At 42.9% G+C, this 13,537-nt stretch overlaps 1 protein-coding gene across 1 annotated transcript in view; it reads right to left on the bottom strand.

The window, feature by feature from the left end:
• arrdc1b (arrestin domain containing 1b) overlaps window positions 1-12,782 on the bottom strand; it is a 56,467-nt gene extending 43,685 nt beyond the window's left edge. The window contains exon 1 of the mRNA XM_042060243.1: window positions 12,539-12,782. Coding sequence (XP_041916177.1) covers window positions 12,539-12,656 — 118 coding nt within the window. The 5' untranslated portion in view covers window positions 12,657-12,782. The remainder of the gene's footprint in view (window positions 1-12,538) is intronic.
• Window positions 12,783-13,537: the final 755 nt, after the last annotated feature.

Genomic DNA, 13,537 nt, shown 5'->3' with positions numbered 1-13,537 from the left:
CATCTCTCCCACGTCCCCCCCCCCCCCTTTTTTTATCACAGTCTCCCTCTTGATATCATTTAATGTTCAGTTTATGATCACTCTCTCTGTCTCTCTATCTAGCTCAATCACCATTCCCCTCCACAAACTGTAACAATAATTTATATCTACTGAGGAAATGTTTAAGTTCTATCCCCCTCACACACATGCTCTTTCTCTGAGACACACAACGGAGAAGGTTTTAGTGCCATGACACCAATAACTAGCTGCACCTCATGAATTAAATAAATCATCAATAATGGCTTTTTCTCCCTCAGAGATACCATACCCATGGGTGGTCTACGGAAATACTCCCATCTACGTCTAAAGCCATTATGCGTAGAAAAGAACAATGCTGCTTCTGTGGCTTGACTCATGAGAGCAGGATGTTATAGACTGCCATCACTGCACCACACATCACCTACACTGAAACGTTCCCACAACATAATCAGCCTAAATCAACATCTACTGGATGAATCATTTTATGAATAGGATTCCCTACTACTCTGAACCTATGACTTTACTAGATAGATAGATAGATACTTTATTGATCCTCAAGGGGAAATTCAAGGGTCTCAGTAGCATACAGACATAACACACAACATGCACTTACAACAGAAATGGTAAACATTAGTATAAGTATAAACATATAACTAAACTCCACTGTACAATAAAGACAGTAGAAGATAAGATAAGAAGCTAACAAAACTAAATACTAAATACACTATATAAGTTAAATTAAGAAAGTCCAATGTGCTTGAGGGTGATCAAGCAGGACGCTTGTAGTGACAGGGCCGGGACTGGTGAGGTGCTCAAGAGAGTGGGTGTCATGGTGAAGGTGCAAAAAGTAATCCAACATTAGTCCAGCAGTGCAATAAATAATATATACAAGGATAGGAGAGTAAAGTGTAATGTAGACAAGGTAAAATAAAAAAACTATTTCAGTGCAAGAACAGGTTGAGGTAACAGTGTAGCAGTAAAACAGTAGTGAAAACATGAGGCTGTGTACAATAGTAAAACAGTAGTAAAACAGTAGTAAGCAGTAGTGGGCAGTCAGTACTCAAAAAAAACATGGACATGGAGAGGGTGGAGAGGCAGACAGACTAAGCAGAGAAGTCTATCTCTCCTCTTCCCTTTAGTGAGGCATTGAACAGTTCAATGGCCCTAGGAACAAATGACTTCCTCGGCCTTTCAGTTGTGCATGGCAGTGAGCGAAGTCTCCAGCTGATCAAGCTCTTTTACTTTTTGATAGTGCTGTAGAGCGGATGACATTCATTGTCCAAGATGTTGATCAGTTTGTTTAGGGTCCTTTTGTCAGATATTGATGTGATGCACTCCAGTTCAGCCCCCACTACAGAGCCAGCCTTCCTTACCAGCCTGTCAAGTCGCCCAGCATCCTTCTTCTTTGTGCTTCCTCCCCAGCATACCACTGCATAGAAGAGGGCGCTGGCCACAACAGACTGATAGAACATCCTGAGGAGCTTGCTGCACACATTGAAGGACCGCAGCCTCTACTACTTGAGGTCAGTCCAGGTTAATGGCAACCTTTTTGTTGTTCTGACAAAGGAAATAGCCCATGCAAATTATATTTCTTTTCTGCCACCAGTATCAATGTCTTACAGCAGCAAAGCCCCAAGCACTCTAGGCCATTATAATCCAGTCCGCAGGTAGCCATTAGCAAAGCACTTCAGCCAAACAGTAAAAAGGCCTCTAGATTAGAGAGATTTATACTAAAGGTGTCGTTATAAATATAAATATGCACCACTTGTAGTCAGTTCTTCAAGGATATCTTGAAGTTTGCAACACAGAAGGCATGTTGGAACAGGGAGTGAACCACTTGATTTTTTACTTACAAAGCGAGCAATGAACCATGTATAGAGCTGTAATGTACTGTAGGCGCACACACAAACAGAGACGTACAAACACACACACACACACAGACACAGACACACACACACACACACACACACACACACACCAGACATTATTGCATTTCAACCACAATCACTAGAGAAGTTATCACAACTACACAGGCCTTAGCGTAAATAACTTTACACACAAACACACAAACACACACAAATACACAATCACCACAGACACACACACATGCAGACATCATGTCATGTGACATGTACTGTCTATGGCCAGTAGTCACATTTTCCTAGACCACCAAGAGCCTCTGGGTGACACCACCCTTTACCACCAGAAAAGAGAAATGGGGTATGAATCATCTGCTTCATAACCAAGGCCAAGACTGTTCATTCCTATAACGTTAGCACATGTACAAGATACAGTATGAACTAACCAAAGGAAACACACACACACGCACGCAAGCACACACACACACACACACACATACATACACACACACACACACACACACACACACTCAAGCAGTCTGCTTGAGGTAGCAGTGGCTGCAGTGGCGAGAGCTCTGAGTGGAGATTGTCCTGAGGGCTAATATCTACACACTTCAGTGACATGCACTGTTGACACCTCAGCTAAGCCTGCTAGGACTACACACACACACACACACACACACACACACACACACACACACACACACACACACGTTATTCATGTGCCCTACATATTCCAAAGCACCTACAATGTTAGATAGGCGTACATTTACCTCAAACCACTACACCACAAACAAACTGCTACTCTGCTCTTTTACTCTGACTGCTAGTCTGTGAAACTCTTCACAGAATCGATGAGTTTTTTGTAAGAGGAAGCCTGTGGGAAAGAAATAAACAGAGTGACTGAGGCAACCGTCTCCTGCTTGTCACCTCAGATAGTCTCCTCTGTCTGTTTGTCACTCTCTCACACTCAGGGGATTATCTCATTTACCCACAGACATGTCACACATTACCCCCATAAAAGCCTTCAGTGTCCACGCAGCATCATATCTAATCCAATTACATCTCTCTATTCTGGTCAGATACACACACACACACACACACACACACACACACACACACACACACACACACACACACACACACACACACACACAAACATACACACACACTAGCACACCAATTCACAGGCAGATACACACATTCACATTGGCTAAGTATACACTATACACAACACTACACTGTACACACACACCATGCACATACGTACACACAAGTCTCTATTTTATTTACCAGTCTCCGCTGAATTCAAACTACACAACAGCCAAGATAGTCTTTATGCAGTATACCCATGTGTCAAGTGAGCAGTATTTTGGGAGTGAGTTCTGCCATCAAAATGTCAAATTCTGGTGCACAAAAATTAGAAACTACAAGTAGGGCAAATAGACGAGCTAGGCTGAGCTGATTATTTACTGGGCTGAGCTGCTGCCTCAGAAACCTGCAACTTGGAGAGCAAAACTATTTATTAATTGCTGTCTCTTTCTATCAGGTTGTACTGTAAACAGCAGATTACATGGGCTGGTTTCAGGCTACACAGCTATTGAGCGCATTACAGCGTTATAAATCTTGGCTGCACTGTCTGAAAGACTTCATGTGGAGCATCATCAATTGCGTCGTGAGCCCACTTCCCCTGTCCGCCAAAGGGGCTCTTTTTTGGACGAGGGCACTGATGATAAGGACACTGGAGAGGACAGCAGAGACCTCGCTAGCCTCTCCGTTGCACAATGATCTCCGAGTCGCTGGCATGGAAACCACATTCCTCTCCTGAATAGTGACTGTGTGGCGACCAGACAACCTGTCGCCAGGTAACCAAGCAAGCGGCCAAGGCAGACACACAAACAAAATCACAAAAAGGACCTAGTGAGATACACACACTAATGCCCAGACTTTGTGTCGCTCGATGGTGTTTTATGCCCCCAACGTCGTCTTCCAGGCAGCGCTGCCTCCGCTGACTTAAAGGCACATAATTATAAACCTAACCCCAACCCTAACCTTAACCTTAACCTTAACCCATGGCTAACCCTAGTGCCTTCCAGGCAGTGCTGCATTCAAGACAACGTTGGGGGCATAAAACAGCAAGAAACCTTTGAGTCAGGTGAGTTTTGCGCTCATGTGTTTGGAGTGACATGGAGAACCAGAGAGGACTTCTCACCTGCACACTTAGTCCTATCTTTGTCCCAAACACTCGGCCTTTACAACGTCTCCCCTAATGCAATACTGAGGACAGCAGGCCTAGTGTGCAGAGGAATGCATCACATTCCTTTCCTCCCCATCCTCACACAACCAAATACACACACACAAGCACACAGACACAACACACACACACACACACACACACACACACACATACACACACACACACACACACACACACACACACACACACACACACACACACACACACACACACACACACACACACACACACACACCAGACACAGCAACAAAGACACACTTCACAAACTCAGTGACCTGTTTCTCCCTCTGCTCTCTTCTTTGATGGCTTGCTTAGAACTACGAACTACAACCTCCTCTGAGAGAGAACCGTTGACAAACACACGCAAACATACTCTACCCTCTCACATACAGGGCCTGAGACTGCAATCACACCCTCACAGCTGTGATTGCAGAGTTAGACTCAAGTGTGGGGTGAGATATAGTCTGTGTGTGTGTGTGTGTGTGTGTGTGTGTGTGTGTGTGTGTGTGTGTGTGTGTGTGTGTGTGTGTGTGTGTGTGTGTTGTGTGTGTGTGTGTGTGAGAAGATATAATAAGAGATATAATCGGACAGGTTATATCAGTGGGTGTGACGTATTTGCCGCCCGTTGTGCAGAGCTCATTTAATCACGCACAATCTGATCAAGCTTATCAGACACAACACATTCAGACTGCTGGAAGCATAACACACACAGACAACTGAACAGGCAGACAGTGTGAGGGTGTGTGTATGTGAGCTACAGATCTTACAAGCATATAGGGGTGGTACTATATGGAATACACACACAAAGAGGAACACCGTTTCTCATGGTTCTGTGTAGGTTTGGAAAGCATTCTGGCTAGACATAGACAACAGAGTTGAACCTGCAAGCGAACTGAACATGAAGTATGTTTTGGACGTGATTCCACACAGGGGGTTCTCTTCTGAGAGTGTGTTTGTAATATCATTGACTACAACACTGAAAGTTGTATAATGGGCACACGTTCCATGTAACTGAACTAGTATTCAGCAAGGAGGAACAGTCACACAAGATGGAGGGGAAAAAATGTCAGCCATATCAAAGTTCAAACTGCAACTGTGTTGAACTTTGACGTTATCATGAATATTCAAGACAAGTTTTTACAAGGTTGTATAATGGCTCATCATCAGTGCATCACATCATTGTAATTGTAACACTTGCCTTGTAATATCTCTTCAGTTATCTTACAGACCAGCCCTTCCACATTGTGTGTGCATGTGTGTCACTGCATAAAAGCTTTCAGAAAAAGATTTGAAAATTAAACAAAGACAGGAGAAAAGCAGGAAATCTCTCTTTTACTCTTTCTTTCTGTGTGTGTGTGTGTGGGGGGGGGGGGGGGGGGGGGGTTCTAGAGATCGTTCACTTACAGTATGCCTGTGGTGTAGTGATAAAATCCCCTGTTGAGGGCTACAGAATCGTGCTGTGTGATGTGAGTGTGTGTGTATGTCTGCACCACATATGCATATGTGTGTAAGACAGAGTAGAGAGAGAGAGAGAGAGAGAGAGAGAGAGAGAGAGAGAGAGAGAGATAGAGATACTGTGTTCTTTACACGGTGGCATGCAAATGGAAATGTGAGTGTGTATGTATGAGTGTGTGTTCTGCATATGTTGGGAGTGCTTTGTGATAATTTGTTGACTGTGTGTCTGAAGGCTGCTGGGCTGCGCTGTGCTTCTGTATAGGAGTTACTCATGTGGAATAACAATGCACCGATTAAACAGGACTGTGAAATCTACTTAATCTCTGTGTCCAGACAGATTAAACATACATCCAGCAGGGCTATTTGCTCTTGAGGTGAACTGTTAAATGGAGGCACTTAGTCATCATATGCTTGGTCATCATCATTTGGCAAGAGAGACTGACTTCTGAACAATGGCACAGAGGAAGCACAGAAGAAACAGAAACAATCAAGTCACTTATTAAACAATAAACTATATACACAGGTAATTTACATCAACATGCTCTGGGGTATCCTTTGCTAATGCTGAATGCATATATTACATTACAGAAAACCCACAGCATCACGTTCAGCTCAAAATGCAGTTGAGCAGCAGATGAGGTATTCATGATGAGGCCATGATGTTTCCTGTCACCATCAGTCCATGAATAGCTTGTGCAAATGAAATGATATAAAAGCTCTGATTAAGACTCCAACTCCAACCTTGATGATGAATGGAATGGGCAGTGTCCCCATGCGCATGCAGATGAGATCATCCTCCATGACACCCTGAATAATGGCTGCACTAAAGGGCTGGAAGCCTGTGCCAACGAAGGGCCTATTCTCTGAGCTTCCTAGTCGAGTTCCCCTCCAACTGCCTCTGCTCCGCTACACTGCACACAGACAGAGGGTTAAAGCAGTGCATGTGAACACCTGTGGCCTGCCTCCCAGAGAGAGATAAGTCTGTAAGACCCTGTGGTGATCTAAGGAAGTGGGTGTGGAAGGAAGGCATTCGGAGGCTTTCCTGGGCCTCGTAAATTCAGCTATCGGAACAGTTCAAGATTAGCTAAAGTGGGATTATGCCCTTGTCTAAAATGAGAAATTACTTTCCAGAGTGACCTTGACATGGCACTGGAGGTCAGGACCTAAATGCAAACTCAAGGAGTTAAAAGAGTATTTTAACAGACATTCCAGAGCTCACTGGAGTAGAGTTAGTGTGAAACCCTCACAGTTTTGTGAGTCACAAATATAAGCATTGAACCTCAAGATAAGGCAGATCTCCGTTCGTAAAGCATCAGTCCAGGAATACATAAACAGGGCTGACCAAGGCCATAAGCAACTTGTGAACACAGAACACACTTGTGAGACAGGAAAATGACTGGCGATGAAAAGTGCCCAAGCACAGCGGAATTCAGAATTCAGTGTTCAATGATCCAAATCAGAATGCAAAAAGACAGTCTAAGTCAAGAAGAAGAAGTCTACAGTGGGTGTGCGAGAAAACAGGGCATTCATAAAGTGCCTGTTTAAATAACACAACGCAATCTTTCCAACGTAAGAGGGCTATTCAAGTACCTAACACAAAGCTGTGCAGATATTTCAACTCTCTCTGACTGCAAGCCTTCAATTATACGCTACATGGTACTCTAAGCACAATCTCTTGATCTGTTGTTTGATCTGCTACCCAGACTCCAAACATTTGCCCCGCTTCTCAATTACTCAGCCTATACGTAAACTCTCACAGGTCTGAACAGGTGAGGTGGCCCCGAGACCCTAGGAGTGTGTCTCTCTGACTCACCCATCCTCTGACACAGTTTATAAGCGGGTGCAACCGGACGTCATCCAGATCACCAGATACCAACACAAAGCAATAAGGAGGCCACCAAGATCAAAGGTGATCTTGTGTAACATAAACACACACACACACACACACACACAACAATGCAGGTTAATACATGTAAGACCATGGGGGGGTATTTTAGGTGATTTTATGACACAGAGTAAACCTATCATGACATTGTTAACACAAGGTGAGATTTCATATCAACACCAGGGCAAACTGAATGTTTACATATCTGTTTGCACATGCCAAACAGGAATCCATTTTGTTTTGTGGTTTAATAGCACACTGTGAAATGAATAGGCTCATGTTACATGGTACCCACAGTAAGCGTATATGTGAGAGGAAGAAACTAAGCAGGGAGAGTCAGACAATGAGAGACATGCAAAGGGAGGAGGAAAGATTTACAGACAGACATCGATCAAGCACTGACAGAAAGAGAAAGAGAGAGAGAGAGAAGAGGCAGACTGAGGGGGCACAGGATATTCAAAACTTCCAATAGGTAGGTTACTTATACGGTTTCAAACTTTGCCAACTCCAGCAACTCATCCCAACTTTCACAGTTGAATTGAAGCAGTCAGTGTTAGACTTGCATAAAAAAAATCATTTTCAAGGATGAGTGAAAAAGCCTCACTCACCGTGACATACCATAAGCCAGACAGACAGGGAGGAAGCAAATGAGCAGGAAGCTGTGGTTGGGATTAGAGTGGATATCTGTGCAAGCCATGAAGACCAAGAAATCATAACATCTGAAAATGAACCCCTCACTCTCAATGACAAAGCGCAGATAAAAAAAAACAATATTTTTTTAGTTTAGTTTGAAATGTAATGGTAATGACAGTCCTGTAATGTTGTGTTAATAATGTTGTTAATATGGCGCTTGCAACATGGTTACACATGTCTTATTGTATCATTAGGAAAATCTATTGCCCTATGTTTGCTTGTGGAAGACAGGTCCAATAGAAAAGGATACAATAACTGATTCTGAAACAAAATACGCAAAACAAAATGTCAACAACCTTTCCGATGGACAGGAAGAATTAAATTGGGATGAGGCTGGACCAAAATGATGTTCAGTGTTCACCTGTGCCGAGCTCTCTGACCCAATCAATACATTCTCCATTAGTAATACATATAGTAGCCTACCACTCTATCCCAGGGCGCCTGGTGCTGACCAAGGGAGACCATCTAGTACTGTGGACGCCCAGGCATTGTCCACTGACTTTATTGAGCGTGTTACTTAGTAACCTGATACACCACACTCTCCACTGAATGTAAATACACAAGACACACAGGAGTATACTCATAATGCTTACAAGTGGCTCACACACACACACACACACACACACACACACACACACACACACACACACACACACACACACATACGCATACACACACACACACACACACACACACACATACGCACACACACACATACACACACAAACACACACACACACACACACATACGCATACACACACACGCACACACACACACACACACACACACACACACACACACAAACACACACACACACACACACACACACACACACACACACGCGCATACACACATACTGCTCTTAAGGGAACAGCCCATGTAGATGCTGTGTATTTATCATGCATCATCAAGCTCAGAAGAGGGGCTGGGCAGGCTGTCACATCAGTCAAGTGTAAAGAGGAAGGGAAGGCAATACAGAGACAAAGTATCTTATGATGAACATGCTGCACGCTTCAGGAACAAAACATGACATGGACTCAACTGACAGACCAGAATAGAATGGAAAAGAAAGAAAGAAAGAAAGAAAGAAAGAAAGAAAGTTGATGATGAGAAATAAACTGGGATGGGTCTGGTCCGAGCAGGCACAGATAAAGGTGAGAGTCAAAGACAAGACGAATAAAAATGGCTCCATATCATTTGTCTCATATTGAACTGCAGACAAAAATCAACATCGACATTAGCTATTCTTGGCCTGGGGTCTATTATTTTTGTCAATAAACATCCAGAAGTTCTACAATGTCTCCAGCACTTGTTTCTCAACTCAGCAGTCCATGGAGTTATGTGTCTGTAGATGTGAGAGCAAATTTGTTTAAAGAGGTGGTGGTCAATCAGATTGCCTGCTGTATCCTCTCAAGGAAATGTAGGCAACAATGGCTATTCCGATTCATGATTCTAGAGCGCTTGAGAGCATATGATGGGAATAGAACGTACCCCATATGAACAGACGGCACAAATATTTCATATTTTGTTCAGAAAATGTATCTGTACTGCCATACCATCAACAATCCAACCAGGGAGGAATAGCAGACCTGTCTCTCTTTTACACTGACTGACTGATCTGAGGTGACAAAAGACAATACTCAATGGAGTCAGTTCTCTTGGTGTGCCAAATCTGCAGCTCTCAAAAGGCATCCCCAGCAAGCTTCCTCAAACTCAGGAAGGGTAAAACGCCAGAAGGAGGACTAGAAGGCTCAGTTAGCCTGTTGATAGATTGCACAGTTCACAGCCCGTAATCACAATGTTTCAGGGAGTAGCAGTGGTCATTTGAGACCACTTTCCCTCTTCATTTGGAAAGTGATCTGACAGGCCGTGGCTGAGAACTTTCCATTTGAGAGACAAATGAATTGAGGAACAAGAAGGGAGAGAGAAGGGTGGGAGAGCATACACTGTACGCGTGCATACAGTATATTTGCATACATTAGTATTTTCTGTATTCTGTATTGAAAATGTGTTCACGTAACACAATATTCACACACACATTAAAGCAAAACAGGAAGGGGAGAAGGAGAAGAAATCTACTTCAAAACACAAAGTCTGTTCATCACAGTGGAAGGCCCTGGAGAGAGATCAAGACCCTGACTGACCTTAAAGAGTATCAGCTTTCTAAAAACCACTCAGCCAGAACTCAGACCTACATCTCATACGCCCGGCTTCCGTACAGAGAAACATTGTTTTGAATACACTTCAGTCACCCTTAATAAGACCTGTCTGTTTTAATGCACCTGTCAAAAAGCCAGTCACCGGTGACAGAACATCTTCATGCGTTCAGTCTCATGTTATTTGATCAGGGAATCCGCCTTCAGATCAATACATGACCTCTATGTGTTGTTCCGGGTAGGTGTGAAGGAAAGGAATCCAGTCTGTTTAAATGGTTAACTTAATGGAGGTCCACGTCACCATGCGCTAAACACAGGGGCAAGTCAATGGGGATCGATTCCGGCATGGAACAATAAAGAATGATGGGGGTGATGTCGCCAGCAGTCACTCAGTTAGGAGTGACATCATCGATTGCCTGCCCGGGCAAATTCTGACATGGAGAGGGGGGTGTGGTGCCATAAACTGTAAAAAATCTGGCCTGACGTCAAGAGCTAGTTCCACAAGGAATGAAATTAAATTGCACACTGGACTAGATAAGGGACATCAGGGAGAAAGGACTGCATATTTTCACAATGTCTGGATTTTAACTCTTGAAAGCTCAAGACCAACAAGTTGAATCATATACTGATTCTATACTGGCAATACACTGTACCATTGAGAATTACCAAAGGTCATGAAGTTTGTTTGTGACATAATTCAACCTACTGACCTAGACTGACTAGTCAACTGGCTTATTACTTGGTTTTTCACACTGACTAAAAGCATCACTACATTGCAGGAAAAGTGTGTGCTAGAGAGAGAGTGGACTGCTACTAAGAGTTAAGGCTGATATGAGTGGCCTAATGTAAGCAACAAATTACACTGTCATTTTATGTGCCCCAAGGTAATGTGTATTTGCCCAGGGATTTCACCATCATATAATTTGTCTGTCATCATATTATCACGCCTAAAAACACACTCTGTACATGAATGTGTGTGTGTGTGTGTGTGTGTGTGTGTGTAGAGAGAGAGAGAGAGAGAGAGAGAGAGAGAGAGAGAGAGAGAGAGAGAGAGAGAGAGAGAGAGAGAGAGAGAGGATGAAGGGGTAGTGTTGCATGTATGGTTTGGGGATGGGAGCGCAGGACCAAAATCCCCCATTGGTGCCATGCAGTCATTTGCTGTTGGACAAACATCCATCTACAGCAGGAGTAAACTCATTAAGGTATTGTATATCTTGCTACTAGTAAAACAAACTCACCCACCAAGAAATGGTATTTAATCAAAGCAACAGTATCTCAAACTAACTCTAAGTCTATATGATGCTTCCATCTATGCGTCAAACTGCGAGAACCGAGAATTTATTGATTTGTTTTGCTTATTTTTACCCAAATTGTCTTTTGGTTAACTCCATTAACTTGATGGTCAATGTTGACATAGGACTAAGGTATTCAAGGAATGTGACCCTGTTGGCAAATATATAAGGTCTCGTAGATCTATGTCTAAAACAATACGATGATTTTCACGCAGACAACACAATGCCCTCTTTGTCCATATTTAAGTTAACTGTGCTGGTCCTATCCTGATCTACTTCCTAAACTAAGTAGGCTACCCTCCTCCAGGCCGGGGGCATGAGGTTTTCGGCTTAAACGGTCTATTCTTCTGGGATACCTTACTTACAACTGTTGTTACTTTACGCATAAAGTTTTTTTTTTTCTTTAACTGTCACACCTGTTGAAGCCGCCGTTGAATCGGCGTTAAGAACGGCTGATAGGCTATAAGCTCGATGAACAAGTTTACTAAATGTCGCATATTGCTTACTGATCGTAACAGTACATAGCAAGGGAACAATAAAAAAGATGCCAAACAGGATGAGAGACAGGATGTAGGCTAATGCTTAAGCGACACAACGAAACAAAAACAAACAAAAACAAAAACCAGACAGGACATGAACTGATTGTCGAATAACAGTGAAAATGAAAACTGCCTATAAGCTAACGAGCCAGTAAAACATTTGGTTGTCCTCCCGTGTAACCTATCACAGCCTACTTGATTTTCAGAGACACTCACTTGTTAACAACGTTCCCTTCTGATAACGTGGACAAAAAAATAAAAAGCATTGATGCGCATGGATAGCAATTAAGGACAAATAATGATCTGACCTCTAAGTGCTGTTAAACGTTCAGATAAAACGATTCAGCGTCGCATTAGGCAAATGTGCCAAGGCAATCTCTTACCTATGTATTTCATGGAGCCGCTACATGTGATCTTCACGCATCCAGATATCGATTCTCCGGGGCTGTAAACCACTTTATTATTAGTGAAAGTAATGTCGAATTCCTGGAGCTTGCCCATTTTGCCGTGTATGACTGTCCCTTTCCGACGCGCTCACTACTCGGGTTGAGTCTGAGCAGGAGAGCGACCAAAGCGGCGCAAGAGCGTCCCACCTGCAGCACGCGCTCCCTTCTTCTCCACCCCGTTTCTCGTGGCAGCGGCCCTGTGTTGACGTCATTACGATAACATTTGATTCATTCATTTGAGATCGGGGTGGTCTGTTCCCTGCATCCGTTCACCTCTTGCCGTTAAATATTTCCAAACGCCGTAACACATTTGCTGATGTCTATTCAATGTCCAACTCTACATTTATCTCATGATTTGCCCAAGGCACAAAGAAACACCTGAAATTATGTAGGCCTATAATACAGGACAGGATAAACTATCAATATCACGGCAACTATAATGATAGCATGTAAACTTTTATATATAACCGGTAGGCTATAAAAACTCCCCTTTCAATTATCTTACTATACTCAAAGCAAGCCACTCAGTGCCATACTCCCTCTCTCTCCCTTTCTCCCTCTGTATGCAAAATATTGTCCTTTGTAAAATGAACGGAATGGCTGAGCTTTCATAACAAAATTTCCATGGAATAGCTAGATCAATTCTGGGCTACCATGATAAAGTCATAATGCATGTGTGTTTGTTGACATTAGAAATAAGTCAGTGACATTCAAATGAGTCAGTATTGAACATTGATGTATTCACTTAAATCATATTTGAATTACATGTAGATTGACCAAAACTATGATCTTTTCTGTCAACCAACCAAAATAACAATGAACTGTTGTGGCATATTGAGACAGGCCTGTCAATAACACATGTCTATATTTACCACTTGGAAATGAAGGCAAAGAACATTTGTTTTGTTGACAATGGGTATTTATTTATGTAGATTA

The sequence above is a fragment of the Alosa sapidissima genome, chromosome 13 (genome assembly GCF_018492685.1).
Source record: "Alosa sapidissima isolate fAloSap1 chromosome 13, fAloSap1.pri, whole genome shotgun sequence".
In the NCBI taxonomy this organism is placed as follows: domain Eukaryota; kingdom Metazoa; phylum Chordata; class Actinopteri; order Clupeiformes; family Clupeidae; genus Alosa; species Alosa sapidissima.
Note: the sequence above shows the minus strand (reverse complement) of the source record. Positions and strands in the feature narration are given on the sequence as shown.